Raw genomic sequence first — 15,327 nt, 5'->3', positions numbered from 1 at the left:
CAGAATATGATCCCTAAAACTAAATCCTAACTAAGATATGTTAAACATGGTTTCCCTTTTATTAATACCCTGACCAATAATCTTGTTTTAAATGTCCTTGTGCCCATTTCATTGATAGGTATTGGAACTAGCTCCATTTGATTTCATGGTAGTGAAGCTCCATTAAACTCTGATATTTTGCTCACTTTTGCTTATTCCTTTCCTGTTGTCACTTGCCCACCGCTACCATCCCACTTCTAGGTTTTCCCACATCTCCAGTATGTGATGGTAGCCACTGTGCGTGAGCATGCAAGTAGATGTTTGTGAGAAATTAACGTCTACATTTCTCTAAAATAAGGGTGTCTCAATTAAACAAAAATGTTTTATGTGACCCATGATTTGGCATAGCCCTAATGTAACCACCAAGAAGAGATAAAATCCAGTTTTAAAGCATCTCTAAACAATGCCAAATAAATGAGGTATAAACAGTCCTATATTTACCTTTATAAATCCATTTAGCCTGGCTTCACCCCAAATATCTCTGGAATACTGCATTATCACCACACTCCTAATGCTGGCATTGATGTGTCTTAATTAAAGATGATGACTCTCATCAAGTTTTTATTCTTCTGAATGAGTTTTTAAAATCTTTTTTTGTCCAGGTTTCTCCCAGGTGGTAAAAGATCATGTAACTAAACCTACAGCCATGGCTCAGGGTAGGGTTGCTCATCTCATCGAGTGGAAAGGTTGGTGTAAGCCAATGGAGTCTCCAATGACTCTGGAGATTGATTTCAATTCATACTCTGACTTGAGCGAAGGAGAACAGGAAGCAAGATTTGCAGCAGGTAAATCTAGCCCTTAGATGGAAACCTTTCTCAGAATATTTTGTGATTTTTAAAAAAATGATATATTTTGAGAATGTTCTGTGTTTTTAAGAATAATACAGGTAGTCCCTGATTTATGACCTATGTGACTTATGACCATCTGCACATACGACCGAATTATTAAAAAAAAAAAGATTTGCACGGTTTATGATGTATTTCACAATCTATAACAGGGATACAGGGCAATGTGCACACTTGTTAGTTGACGTTCTAGGGTCCTGGGGCTGGGCACAGCCATCTTGATTCCTGTGTGAATGCGCAAGTCTTCAATAAGCAAATGCACAATGGGTTCGTACATTGGAGTTCGGTTGGCACATGCGTAAGAGTTAAGGGTGCAATTTCAATATCGTCACAGAGCTTAATTCTCGCGTGTGCACCAACTGAACTCCGATATGCGAACCAACTGAAGGCTTGCGCACGTTCCAAACAAACTCCAATACGTGAGCCTACCATGCATGCATGGTGGGTTCGCTATTAGAGTTCAGTTGGTGTGTGCGCGAGCGATAAGGATGCATTTTCAATTTCGTCAAGGTACTTATCGCTCGCGCACGTGCCAATTGAACTCTGATACACAAACCCATTGAAGGCTCACTCATGCACCAACTGAAGACTCGCACATGCACCCAGTAAAATGATTTTGTTCTCTTTGTACTTTTAACCTTTTCTGCCACTTTAACAATATACTGTAGCATTGAAAGGTCAGCTTCGATTTATGTTTTTCTCTGGGAATAAAGTTTAAAACCAGAACAATATGAAGACAATATTTGTTCACTGAAGCAATTAATAGGTAATAAGCAACACTCATCGTATTAGCACTAGTGCTGTCCAACCCACTTTTTTTTCCCTCATTTGCAAAGTTGGTGCAGCTACACAGATTAACTGCACAAGATTTGCAGAATATTTGTAGCTTGACAATTCCCTCAGTTAATGAATGTGCTTTTATATTAATGTGAAATGCAAATATGTTTATGTTCAGGAAAAAATCTGCTGGAGGAAGTCGATGGGTTGGAAAGAACGTGCTTGGGCGCGTTGAAGTCAAAGGCTATATCTAATTCTACAACCTCCTCGGTTTGTGTCAGAACTGACCACATTTGCTCAAGCCATCCTTCTATAATATTGGCTCAGTTTTTCTCTTCCATTAACACAGCCTGACCTATTGGGCATTGTCCTCCAACCCTGCAGTTCACATTTTAAGGTGCTTTGTGTATATTCTCACTCTCTAACTGTTGTTTGTTTTTCTATCTCTCCTCCCCAACCTTCACACAAACCCATCAACTGGATGATGTCTAAAATTTAAACCCATGCCAACCCTGACCTTGATAACTTGTTTTCCCTTCCTGACTCTAATGGAGTGTCTTTGACCTGAAACACTAACCGTTTCACTTTCTGCAGGTGCTGTCTAACCCACTGAGTGCTTCCAGCGTTTCTCCTTTTTATGTAATTACAAATCGCTTTCATTCAATTGAGGAATGAGTTAAATTTTAAATACTATATGTAATGCAGACACTTTCCACTTTGGATAGGATAAAACTTTTAAGATATTTATCTGTTTCTTGAACTGTTGCTTTAAATGAGATTCATTGTATTTCAGGTGTGGCAGAACAGTTTGAAATTGCAGAGGCCAAACTCAAAGCGTGGTCATCTGTGGATGGTGATGAATCAAATGATGACTCGTATGATGAAGATTTTGCACCAACCACTGACAGCACACAACCAGCTGGTAATGGTGACCTATTTATTGATTATTCCTTTAACCCACGCAAGTGTGAATGCAGTAAAAACACTTGGAAACAATCATGTTACTGTTTGATGTTAAAAGTGGCAATATTTCTTAAGACCGATTTTCCCTTAGTCTTTCCCACCATATCACCTCAGTTCTGAAATTCTCCAAGGAGCATTGATAATAACTTTACAAGTCATCGTTGATCTATTTTTAATTCTTCTTCTGTTTCCTTTCTGTCTCGTGGTTGTGGATATTATTAGTGTGAAATATGCACCATTGGTGGTGGTTGTACAGTCTTAAACTGGCAGAGTTCATGATTAGATTCTTTCTCCCCCCCCCACTTACTTTACCTCCAGTCATGGTCATACCTTGTCCTGGGCCAGTCTGTAACATAAGGAGCTTGACTGAGTCCAGCTTTCAATGTCAGATCTTGGAACACAAGATCAGTTGTACCTGCAACCAAAGAAAAGTGGCTGGACTGTACAGTAGTCCTGCCCTTTTCAATTTTGATCTAAAATACTCAGGGATCCATATGGAAATAAGCATTTCAAATCACTTCCATGCTCTTGAAAATTTGGTGTTGCTGTGGACAATTCAAATCCTTTTTTTAACATAAAAAGTTCCAGAAATACCACCTTTAGTTCACTGCTGTCAGTTGCTTGTACATGAGCTGTCATTGACTTGCAAGGCAACTTATCGAAGCCCCTCATTAGTGGGTGATCTCACGAACAGAAAGCCTTCAAGCTACTGAAACTTAAAAAATAACTGGAAATGCTGGAAATCTTAAAAACACTGAAAATGGAAAAGCTCAGCAAGTCTGGCAACAGATTTAATGTTTCAACTCGAAGACCTTCATCAGTTTGCATTGTATGCAACATTTTTATGAATCCCTTTAAGTTGACTTTCCTTGAAACTTCATTGTACTTTGACTTCCAGGATGAGAAAAGCATTTGCAAGCTCACATTTTTCACCATTGTTATTCTTGAGGAAAAGTTTTTTTTACCCACTCAAGGTTCTGCAGCTGTGGACCATTAGAAGAACACCTCATGATTAGTGCCATGTTTCCAAGAAGCACAAACGATGGACTCTTTCCCAGAAAATTCACATTGCTGAATATCTGGTACTATCTCGACCAGTGGTTCTCAACCTTTTTCTTTCCATTCACATATCACTTTAAGGAATCCCTATGCCATAGGTGCTCTGTGATTAGTAAGGGATTGCTTAAGATGCTATGTGGGTGGAAAGAAAAAGATTGAAAACCACTGTTTTAATTGTCCCTAATTGACACGTAAAATGCACAGTTTCATAAATCTAAAGGAAATGGGCCAATGACAATTTTTCTTAAGCAAAATATAACAATTGGGTCTAGAGCAGTGATTCTCAACCTTCCCTTCCTACTCACATACCACCTTAAGGAATCCCTTACTAATCACAGAGCATCGATGGCATAGGGATAACTTAGTGGTATGTGAGTGGAAAGAAAAAGGATGAAAACCACTGATCTAGAAGAATGGATCTTGGTGGAGAATAACTACTGTCAATGTCCCTCTGTAAGAGACATGCAAGAAGCAGAATCATCGTGGGAAAACAAGACCATTACATGGATCAATCATTGACAATCTGCACTATTCATCCAATGGGTGAAAATAACTTATCAATAGAATAATATATACACCATGACCTCTCGACACTGGAACCCGTGGCAGAAGCAGAAGAAAGAAGTTGTCAACCAGGGGGATATCCCACCTCAGCAATATCAGAGGGGATTGTGATAGAGCAAATCTGAAATTATTTTGAAGTTGTCTATCACAAAGGGAGTTGGAGAAACATTAAATTAACTTTAATTGAATTTAAAGTATTTAATCACGTAATGATGCTGATAAGTTGCATTCATTCAACTGAACATGTTTTGCTGTTGACTTTTGTTTTTACTCAGTATCTGATGGCTCTCGTGTCAGTGTCCCAACACGAGTTGGCCAGCACTGGAGGATTCCAGTTGCCCTGACACTGCTTTTCCATGGTCACAATGTCCTGGTTGATCCTTTCACCATGTCTGTCATGTACTGCACCAAGATCAGCAGGGAGGAAGTCCAAGTGCAAATGCAGAATCTATATTTTCAATGACATTTTGCACCTTGATTTAATATGCTTGAAGTAGACTTGTATCCTATTTTTTGTGATTTCCTGTCATATATCTAAAGGAAATACATGATAGGAACATTTTAAGGTGATTTTGTTGTGACCAGCAGCCCCAAATCCATAAAATACACCCAAAAGTGTTCAGGAAACCATCTTTGTCGACCAGTAATGATGATAAATGTACTTTTATTCATGAGATGTAATCTTGTTTCAGATCCAACAGAACAACACCCTCCAGTAAATTATCCAAGAGACAGGCTGCATAACCATTTGTGCCAACTTACAGTGAGACAGTCATCCTGTGAGCAGCAGAGTGATTCCTCCCAGACAGTCTCCCCAGAGACCCTTTGTTCGAGTCTGTGCAGTCTGGAAGACCATCCTTTGCTTAAAATGGAGTTGGGAACCCCGACCGAGTTGGCCGCAAAACTATTTGGCCAGATTAGTGCAATGTCTGGTCGTCATGATGTGATTTCTCAGTTTCACCCAAACGGAAACACTGAATGTGCCTTCAGGAACCTTGTCTGTGAGGACTCCTCTTATTCCGTGTCTTATGCTGAATCTTGTTTTACTCTGGAAGATGATGACATGTCATGCCAAGACTACAAAAGCATTTCTAAAAAAGAGGATGGGGAGTATGAGGGACGGAGGAAGGTATCAGACGTTGCTTCCTCAGGCGTGGTATCTCTGGATGAGGACGAGGCTGAAGATCAGTGAATCCTTGTGACCCTGGCATGCATTTCCCCCTTTGCTACTGGTCTTTAGGCGTCCACACAATCACTCTGTATTTTGTAAAAGACTCCCCTTCGCACAAATAATTGCCTGAGGTTTGGTGCAAAGGTCTGAGCACTTCCCAGGTTTGCATGCTACGAAGTGCCAAAAGGAACAGTTTGCTGAAATGTTCTTAGCACGGTATGTAGCTCAAGCTTTGAGAACCTTTCGTACTGATCTTTAAATTACATGTTACGTTATTTTTCATGCTGGAAAGCACTCTCCAGTCTCAACAGCATGGCTATGTTTTGTGTTTAAAATGGCCAAATTATAATCTTCATACAAGATTAAGCAGGCTGCTGGAATGTTCTTAAAAACAGACAAACTGTCTTTTTAAAAATATTTCACCTAGGAGGTATTTGCTTTTAACCTACTAGTTTTATACCATTCAACATACTAATGACTAATTAATTTTCAATGGTCTAATGAAACACATAGAAGTGTCTAAATCTTTTAAATTCCCACAGTTGGATCCTCTAATTTTGGATAACTTAGCTTCCACTGATGCAGTAAAGGAAAAGTGCATTATGGTTCAAATTTTATATTTTTGTATGTCTGCATCTGTGAGGTACCTGCTGTATATTGAATTGCACGGGGCTTCAGTGCTGTGGCTGTAGGATATTTCTTTGTATCACTGTGTGATATCATCGACAAACGAAGAATACTGTCATGTTATTGACTTTCATGGTCACGCTGTTTAAATTGCAAGTGTTTCAACAAAAATCTGCATAAAAATTATACAGGAATCCTCTCAACCGAATAAGACATGACAGCTTGAAAATACTGATTGGTAAAATAGCTGGGGAGGGGGGTGGGTGTGGATTGAAAGAGAAATCAACCACAAATTTTCTTTCCGAGTGAATTAATTTGACAACTCTTGTGTAATGATGTAACATGGTGCAATATTTTCTAATAAACCGCATCAGATCATGTACTTGCACGTGAAGAAGATTTTTGGTTCCCTGACAGTTCACTGCCTGTGGCTTTTTTTGTGGTGTTGATGCTCTATTGGCATGTGGATTAGCAATGGAAAAAAAATCCCCTATGCAATGTTTTCCTGAAAAGTCAGCAGCTCATTTGCTTCAGTCATGACCTCGAGCAAAAGACCTGGTGTTTGACTGGAATTGGCATTTTATTTGGATATGGTTTATAGATGTTCTCTGTTTCCTCAAAAAAAATGTCAATTTTTATGGTCTTCTAAAGTTTTCATGACTTGAAGTGCTCTCCAATTATACATTCATCTTCCCTAGACTACTGAAGCAAACCTGATTAATTTCCATTTTTGCTTGAAAAACTTTGAGAGAAATGTAAAGTACCTTCTGTAAAACAAAATCAACACTGACAATTTTTTCCAATTGCATGGTTTGAGCTCCCAATCTATTACTTTTTAAGTCATGGCCATGCGATGATATTGCCTGTTTTGGATGTGTTTGAGTCTGCACGGCCATTTCGCTGTGCGCCTAGGAAACCTTGCTGAATGAACCACTTCACATCAATTTTTCAGTGATCAGCAAAGGTTTGCAGAACTTTCTATTACAAGCTTTGCAAATATTTTTGTTTCTGAAGGTTTAAAAAATTCCCAGTTTAATGGAAGATGCCACTGTGAATGTTCTGATGAAATCTATTTGCACTCATTTATTTTGTAAAATTGTACATGTATTGATGCAGTAATGTTCTTTCGGAAATAATCTCTTCTTTTGTCTTATCATTTTCTTTGTTATAGCAACGATTAAGAATTCCAAATAAACTAATCAGTGAAGTTCCTTTGCTTCAAGCACCTTGTGGACTTTTCTTTTTCAACCTTCTAATCAGCTTTGCCAATTTTCTGTGTCTAGAATTAAAAGAAAGTATAATATCACATTGGAAATAGTAAAAACTAAGAAATATTTTGTAATCTCCTGAAAATGTCTCACTAAGGGCATGGGAATAAATGCACAAGATACAAAAGGTACCTGTGTTTTACAGTGATTGACTCATGACAGAAGAAAAATATCTGTCCATGACTTCCTGCACTGCCAAACAGAGGCCACCCACAAAATACTCCATTTCTCCAAGCAGGCAGCATTAACATCAACCATGTTTCTAGGGCCCTTTCCTCCAACGCTCTTCATCCCTTCCTTCTCTATTCACAGATCGATCACCTCCTCCATCACTTCTCTTCCCACCATTTTATTAAGGCACCTGCCTTGAGGAGCATGCCCAAAACTCTGGTGAAGTATCTGTCCTTGCTATATAATGAACACCGTAAACTACAAACAGCATCTGCAGACTTTTCTTGTTTAACTCCATTTGTGTGCTCTCGAAAACCTGGTTTCAATGGCTTGGACTTCACTTTCCCGACCTTATTTTCCGTAAGGGTCCACTTCAATTGGATTTCTGTGATCCAGCAGCCTTAACATCAAAGTTAAAGAATTCTCACAGTAAACCTGTAAAGAAACAGCAGATTTTCAGCCCCTGTGAAATTTCTTGTTTTGTGCTCTCCTCTTGGACAGCACGAGATGTCTATCAAGGCTGCGTCAGGTTCCATGCAGAATGGTGTTGTGGAGCTCAGCAGATTTGGCCAAAGGTTTGCAACATTCACACACAATTAAAGAAGTTGCTGAAGTGATACAAATAAATTTAACAAAAATGTCCAATTCAGTGCATTTCAAGTTAGATTATTGGAATTTTTAAACCAGAGAGAGATTCTAGGCAGTAGTTATGGTTGTACATTATTAAAACTCACAGATTTTGTGCAAAATGCAGGATATTTTCACTGACACTAGTGTATGATTTTTGGCAATTCTGCAGACATCGATGCCTACAAAATAACACAGCCTGTGGCAGAAACTCTAATCACTGATTACAAATATTTCTGACTTCATCTCATCACCACACAGTAGAGAGCCAGGCATTTGTTACAGTCCATCTAGTCCTGTTTCTAAGCAACAACCTCCATCACAAATACATAAAGCAGAAGGCATTTTGCTCAGCTCTTTCTCTGCCCTGAGATTGCTGGCTGTCCCTGCCTTTGGCCACATCTCTTCTTCCTGTAATGACTGAGGATCGAGCTGCATCGACAGAATGGTTCCAGTCCTCAGGCTCACCAGCTGTCAGAGTGACTGTTCAAACGGGATCTTTGTAAACTCTCAAACATTCCAAAATATACAAAAACATCTAAGATTAAAACATTGAAAAAGGCTCACACTTTCTGAGGAAGAATTGTCAACATTTAAACTAACTGAATTAAAATCAAATAAAAAGTGTTACTCACCATGCTGGGTGGGCAAATATGCCACCTTGAGGCTGGAACTGTGCTGTTCATAAGAACTGAACAAGGCCACTTGGCCTATCGAGTCTTTTCTTCCATTTGTATCATTGTTGATGTATTTTTGCTCTCCACTCTCCTACCTTTTTGTAACGTTTGACACCCTTCCTAATCAAGAACTATCAACCTATGCTTTAAATGTACCCAATGATTTGGCCTCCACAGCTCTCTGGTAACGAGTCACCACTCTCTGGCTGAGGAAATGTCACGGGGAGCCCACTGACACATTATCATGGCAGCAAAGTGGATGTTTCTGTCAGCTGAAAGTCCGTTGCTGGGCTGGATCTTACCTGAAACGTGCGTACAGGTGAATACTGGCAAACAGTTGGTACCTGGTGGAAGATTTAGACCTGGGACTATTTTTGGGCTGTTTCTCATGTAACTTAATTGAAAGCTATTAACTTGGGGTGGAGGGGGGCAATTACACCCAATTGAACCACAACGTTTTGAAAGGTGGGAGGAAACCAGAGCACCCGGAGGAAATCCACGCAGATACGGGTAGACTAAACAAACTATACAGACAGCGCCAGATTCAAACTTCGGTCACCGGCACTGTAACAGTGTTTAAATACATGAAAATTATATTTCTTTCTGACTTGCAACAAAAGATAATCTAAAATGGGTTTCCAACTACATTCACACACATTCACTGATATCAACCAAACAATGCAGCCAATGTCATTTACAAAATGATTAGAGGAATAGATCAGGTGAACACAGAGTAAGGGAAGCAATAACCAAAGGAATGAAGTCTAAAATGGGGTGGGTAGGAAAGATTAAACAGGAACTTGAGGGGTAACTTTTTTTTTTTACAGTGTATGGAATGGGCTGCTGGAGGAGGTGGTCGAGGCCAATACTATTGCAGTAGTTTTCAAACTTTTTCTTTCCACCCACATACCACCTTGAGAAACCCTATGCCATGGGGGCTCTGTGATTAGTAAGAGATTACTTATGTGAGTGGTAAGAAAAAGTTTGAAAACCACAAGGGATATGGGTAAAAGGCAGGCAGGTGGGACTAGTGTGGGTGAGGCATTTTGGTTGGTTTAGGCAAGTTAGGCCAAAGGGCCTGTTTCCACATTCTATACATACATACATACATACATACATACATACATACATACATACATACATACATACATATATATATATATATACACACATACACACACACACACACACACATATATATATATATACATATATACATACACATACATATATATATACATATATACATACACACACATATATATACATACACATATACATACATACATATATATACACACACACACATACATACATATATATACATACACACACATATACATACACACATATATATATATATACATATACATACATATATATACGTATATACACACACACACACATATATATATATATATATATACACATATATATATACACACACACACATATATATATATATATATATATATATATATATATGTATAGAATGTGGAATGTTAATGTACCAACAGAGTGGTACAAAATCTTTCCGGGAACATTAGAACCAGCATTTGAAAAATTGGTACAATAAAAAATTATTTACTTGACTGGGATGTTGATTCCTCAAGGCATTCTAGTTTTGGGCATAATCTGTTAACCATCTGACAAAAAAAACCATCAGAAGATATTTGATTTATTGAAAAGCTAAGACCATATTTAGTACAGTACATTATTAAGAGTTTATATATGTTTTGAACATTTGAAAAATGAATAATAATCAAAGGTGTCCAGGAAGTACAGAACAAAAAGCAAAATCCACAAAAAAAACCTTGAGTTAATTTTAAAATAATAATGTGATCTTGATCAGTTAATATAATCCTGCCTGGGACTTGTGCATGTATTGAGAATGATAAATTACAAAAGCATTTTCATATATTCTCTCAATTCCTGCTTTTTGAGTTAGTCTGGTGAGCTCTCATTTCATGTCCACCACAGCCCCTCAGTGCTTGCTTTCTGTTCTAACAGACTATTATGGCTGTCTCCCTCTCCTGTCCAAAGATATGCAGGAATCATACCAGATTTGCCATTGGAGCTCCAAAGGTGATTGATTTTCAGACAGTCTCCAACTTTCCCAGGGCAGCAATAGCAAATATCAGAGGACATTGGATTAAGGTGAACGGATGAGGTGACGTCAGAGTTTTTTTTTAACAGAGAATAATGGGTGGCTGGAATGCATCGCTGGGGGTGCTGGTGGTGGAGGCTGGTACAATAGGAGTCCTTAAAAGACTCTTAGATATGCACATGGATATAAGAAAAATAGAATGTTATGGGAGTCAGGTTATAATTGGTCAGCACAACATCGTGGGCTGAAGGGTTTGTACTATGTGGCACTGCTCTCTATGTTCTGCACATGCACTGCTAAATGTGAAAGTTGAAGACTTACCAAGTGACAGTTGATGCTGACATTGTTACTGGATTCCAGGTGGTGTCCTTTCAGATGGTTTTGCAGTAACTTCCCAGTGTTACACTAATTAACCATTGTGTCTGATAAGATGTGATGCATTATCTGAGATTGCATTGATTTCAATGGAGCATCTTGGCCTGCAGATAAAGCAAAGGTAAATAATTGTGAAAACATTATTTTACTTTAATACTACTTAATTATTCTTTATTTTTAATTATTAATGATTGAAATTTGGACAATTTTTAAATGCCTCTACATTGTATTGTCATTTAAAACTACTGAAATGCCTCAAAGTGTTTGTGAGAAGGCATAGCTCTGCTCAGCTTTGCCTTCAGTCAAAGGATGTTGGTGCATTCCAGGGTGAAGTTTCTGGGCTATACCCACTGAGGCCTGGCCATATGAAACTTAGTTCCTGCAATGACATGCTACATCATCTAATTCATCTTTGGGCAAGACTTTAATGTTTGCTTGCACTATGTATGAGGAGGTAACATACTAGAACCAGAAAGTTTTTTTTTTGGTTGTCAAGCATTGGTGCTGAGACCTCAATATTTACGATTTATACTTTAACGCTGATACACAAAGATAGGTTGAAGAGCAAGTTGTAAATAGAGCATGAGGCAGCTACAGAGAAAGACAGATAAGGTTACTTGTGTAGGGAAAGATATGGCAAGTAGGGTTTACTGTAGGAAAGTGGGAAATTGTCCACTGGTGGAAAAATAAAATGGAAGCTTATTATTTAAATAGATTGGGAGTGATGGGGAACAGGCAGGTAAGTGGAATGGAGATTCAATGGCCTTCTGGCTGTCTTGAAGCACAAGTACAAAAGTAAAAGGTACAAGAAATCATTAATAATAATTTATGGGGGAATTTAATAAAAAGTAGAGAAACGTGAAACAAAATACTTGGATGCAATAGAAACTTACTGGAACAGGGAGGCAACGTGCAATGAATAAAAATTTACTCACCATTCATACTGTTGCACTGGTAATTTTCCACGAAACAGCATGCCATAGGTGCTCTGTGGTTAGTAAGGGATTAGTAAGGGATTACTAACCTCACAAAGATAAGCGTATACAGAGCCGTTGTCATACCCACACTCCTGTTCGGCTCCGAATCATGGGTCCTCTACCGGCATCACCTACGGCTCCTAGAACGCTTCCACCAGCGTTGTCTCCGCTCCATCCTCAACATCCATTGGAGCGCTTTCATCCCTAATGTCGAAGTACTCGAGATGGCAGAGGTCGACAGCATCGAGTCCACGCTGCTGAAGATCCAGCTGCGCTGGGTGGGTCACGTCTCCAGAATGGAGGACCATCGCCTTCTCAAGATCGTGTTATATGGCGAGCTCTCCACTGGCCACCGTGAGGGAGGTGCACCAAAGAAAAGGTACAAGGACTGCCTAAAGAAATCTCTTGGTGCCTGCCACATTGACCACCGCCAGTGGGCTGATATCGCCTCAAACCGTGCATCTTGGTGCCTCACAGTTTGGCGGGCAGCAACCTCCTTTGAAGAAGACCGCAGAGCCCACTTCACTGACAAAAGACAAAGGAGGAAAAACCCAACACCCAACCCCAACCAACCAATTTTCCCCTGCAGCCGCTGCAACCGTGTCTGCCTGTCCCGCATCGGACTTGTCAGCCACAAACGAGCCTGCAGCTGACGTGGACTTTTACCCCCTCCATAAATCTTCGACCGCGAAGCCAAGCCAAAGAAAAAAATATACTCGTGTAATCATTGAATTTGTTTGGACCAATTTTGTGGGTCAAATTTGGGTCGACTTTTTACATGGGTCAAACTTTTAACTGCGGTAAGTACCTGCATCGGGAGCTCAGATGGTAAGTCAATGTTCAGTGCGTTGGGAGCTTGGATGGGTAGGCGACAGGGCAAGGATCCACAGCCAGGGTGTCGGGAGCTTGGTTGGGTGGGCAGTCTGGGGGGTTCAAATTTTACACGGGTTACACGGAAAAAAAGGGCGGGGTCGACTATTACACGAGCATATATATGACTTAAGCTAGTATGTAAGTGGGGAAAAAACCATTGAGAACCATTCCCTATGGCTAGCTTTGATGAGGAGTGTGTAGCCTTGATGAGTTGGCTCCAGATGAGGAGATATCACTGGTGCCTGGTATCTGGGGAAGTATTGGGAAGGACAGAGGCTGACAGCCTGCAGCTGTAGGCGAAACACCCCAAGTGAGGTCAGGTGCGTCAATTCCCATACTGACAATGCCACTCTTGTACCTCAGGCCAGGCAACAATGTGCAGCTGGGATGTTGTTCAATAAGTCTCCAGATCACTGGAGCACAGATGTCTCCTTCCGGTTAGTGGCATTGTTGTGAAACAGAGCAACATATAGCTGTCCCTGGGAATCATCCTATTGCTGGTTCAGGGCTAGCAGAGCCCTGGAGGACTGGGACCAAATCTCAGGATCCTATAAGCTGGGTACATTTCTACAGTCATTGTGTTCCTTGGTATCATTATTGCATGGGCAAATCACCTCCAGGCAGAAGGCAGGTTCTCCTTGTTCTGTACCAGCTCCACAAATAATGTGGACATGAACTACTCATCTCACGGAGTAGGTGTGATAGGTTGGATGTTGTTTCAGAGAATGTCTACCCAAAATGTTTCCCTTTGCTGGGGCTAGTTGGACTCAGCACCACTGCCTTGGCTTAAACTCCTTGAGATGAGATGGTGGTCCCCTTCTCCTGACAACAGCCCACCATTGCTAGATGTCTCCGCTTTGAAACAGATCCCTCTAATTTTTTCCCTCTGGATGCCAGATTCTGGGCTGCTGGTCTGTCGGAATAGTTACCATCAATTGTGATGGAATCTCCTCTTGATCTGTGACTGATCCTGGTTTCTCTTCTGGGAAGCAGGCTACAGCTTAGGTGTTGATAAATCAAAGCAATTAATTTAGTTGATGCTATTGCACCTTATCACCAAGAATGCCTCTTAACTACAATATTTGTGATGCACTGCAGTCTGTATCATTTTGTACATGTTAATTCTGCACATGTTCAAAGGTACAATTTCTTAACTGAGTCAGAGATGAGTTTATGTTGAAACTGATGACCCATGATTTGCTACCACCACTGGGCATGTGTGCAAGTGCCAAGTGTTTCTAAGTAAAGTCGTAACTAACATATGACGGTCTAAGATTATGAGTGTTCATTAATTACAAGCTGTGACCTCACATCTATGAAGCAGTCTGAAAAAGTTTGCTTAAGACTTTGGGTCCATTGATAATTGAACTTTTAAAACTTTCTCCAGAAATTCCTTAAGTCGTGTCCAAAAGAACATAACCAAGTTGAATGTAAAAAAGAATATACTTTGCAACATCTAAAACATAAATCTGAAGAAATTAAATGATATCTCTTTATTTTTATTAGGCAATGTTAAAATGCTTAGTTTAAAATTGAGATTGACTATGTATCAAATTGCATTTTTAAGATTAGCAATGGTTGTTGCGAGAAAATGTACAGCTATTACTTGGAAAAATAAGATTGATTTGGGATTTCAGAGATGGCATATGGAAATGAAATCTTGTCCTCCATTGGAAAAAATAACATATAGTTTATGTGACAATTATCATTTCTTTTCAGAAAGTATGAAGCCCATATCTAGATCAAATGGGTTTAAAAATTTGAATCGCTTGTAGATTGTTCTGGTGGTGTTGCCCTGATCCATGGCAGTCAATTGTATTTGTGATTGTTTAAATCTCCTTTCTTTCTTGGGGTTATTGGGTGGGAGGGGGTGGTTCTGGGGGGTGTTGGGAGGAAGGGAGGGGGGTTATTTTGTATGATGATATACAATATTCATTGTCAATTATTTTGTGGTGTGTTAAATTTTAAATAAAATATTCAAAAAAAGTCTTACACTTCTTGAGTCTATAATGGAGGGGGCACATGCAGTCTCAGTGCTGCCTCAGAATAAATGAGCAGTCTATTTGATCTACTGAGTTTCTCCGGCATTGTGTTTTTACTTAAAGGACACTACTTGACCTGCTGAGTTTCTCCGGCATTGTGCTTTTACTTAAAGGACACCGCTTGACCTGCTGAGTTTCTCCGGCATTGTGCTTTTACCGGTGTCT

The 15,327-nt window shown here is 39.6% G+C and overlaps 1 protein-coding gene and 1 long non-coding RNA gene across 6 annotated transcripts in view; one reads left to right on the top strand and one right to left on the bottom strand.

Moving 5' to 3' along the window:
- LOC138742542 (protein FAM131A-like) overlaps positions 1 to 5,784 on the top strand; it is a 51,256-nt gene extending 45,472 nt beyond the window's left edge. For all 5 annotated transcript variants that reach the window (XM_069897086.1, XM_069897085.1, XM_069897087.1 and 2 more), the window contains 3 exons: positions 642 to 824; positions 2,455 to 2,583; positions 4,940 to 5,784. In XM_069897086.1, the coding sequence (XP_069753187.1) occupies positions 642 to 824; positions 2,455 to 2,583; positions 4,940 to 5,439 (812 nt within the window). In that variant the 3' untranslated portion in view covers positions 5,440 to 5,784. The remainder of the gene's footprint in view (positions 1 to 641; positions 825 to 2,454; positions 2,584 to 4,939) is intronic.
- Positions 5,785 to 7,113: 1,329 nt separating this feature from the next.
- LOC138742543 (uncharacterized) lies at positions 7,114 to 11,367 on the bottom strand. Its single transcript, XR_011344255.1, has 2 exons — positions 11,217 to 11,367; positions 7,114 to 7,919 (listed from the first exon to the last, which is right to left on the bottom strand). It is a non-coding gene; the product is annotated as an uncharacterized lncRNA (long non-coding RNA).
- Positions 11,368 to 15,327: the final 3,960 nt, after the last annotated feature.

This window comes from Narcine bancroftii, chromosome 9 (genome assembly GCF_036971445.1).
Source record: "Narcine bancroftii isolate sNarBan1 chromosome 9, sNarBan1.hap1, whole genome shotgun sequence".
Classification (NCBI taxonomy): Eukaryota; Metazoa; Chordata; class Chondrichthyes; order Torpediniformes; family Narcinidae; genus Narcine; species Narcine bancroftii.
Note: the sequence above shows the minus strand (reverse complement) of the source record. Positions and strands in the feature narration are given on the sequence as shown.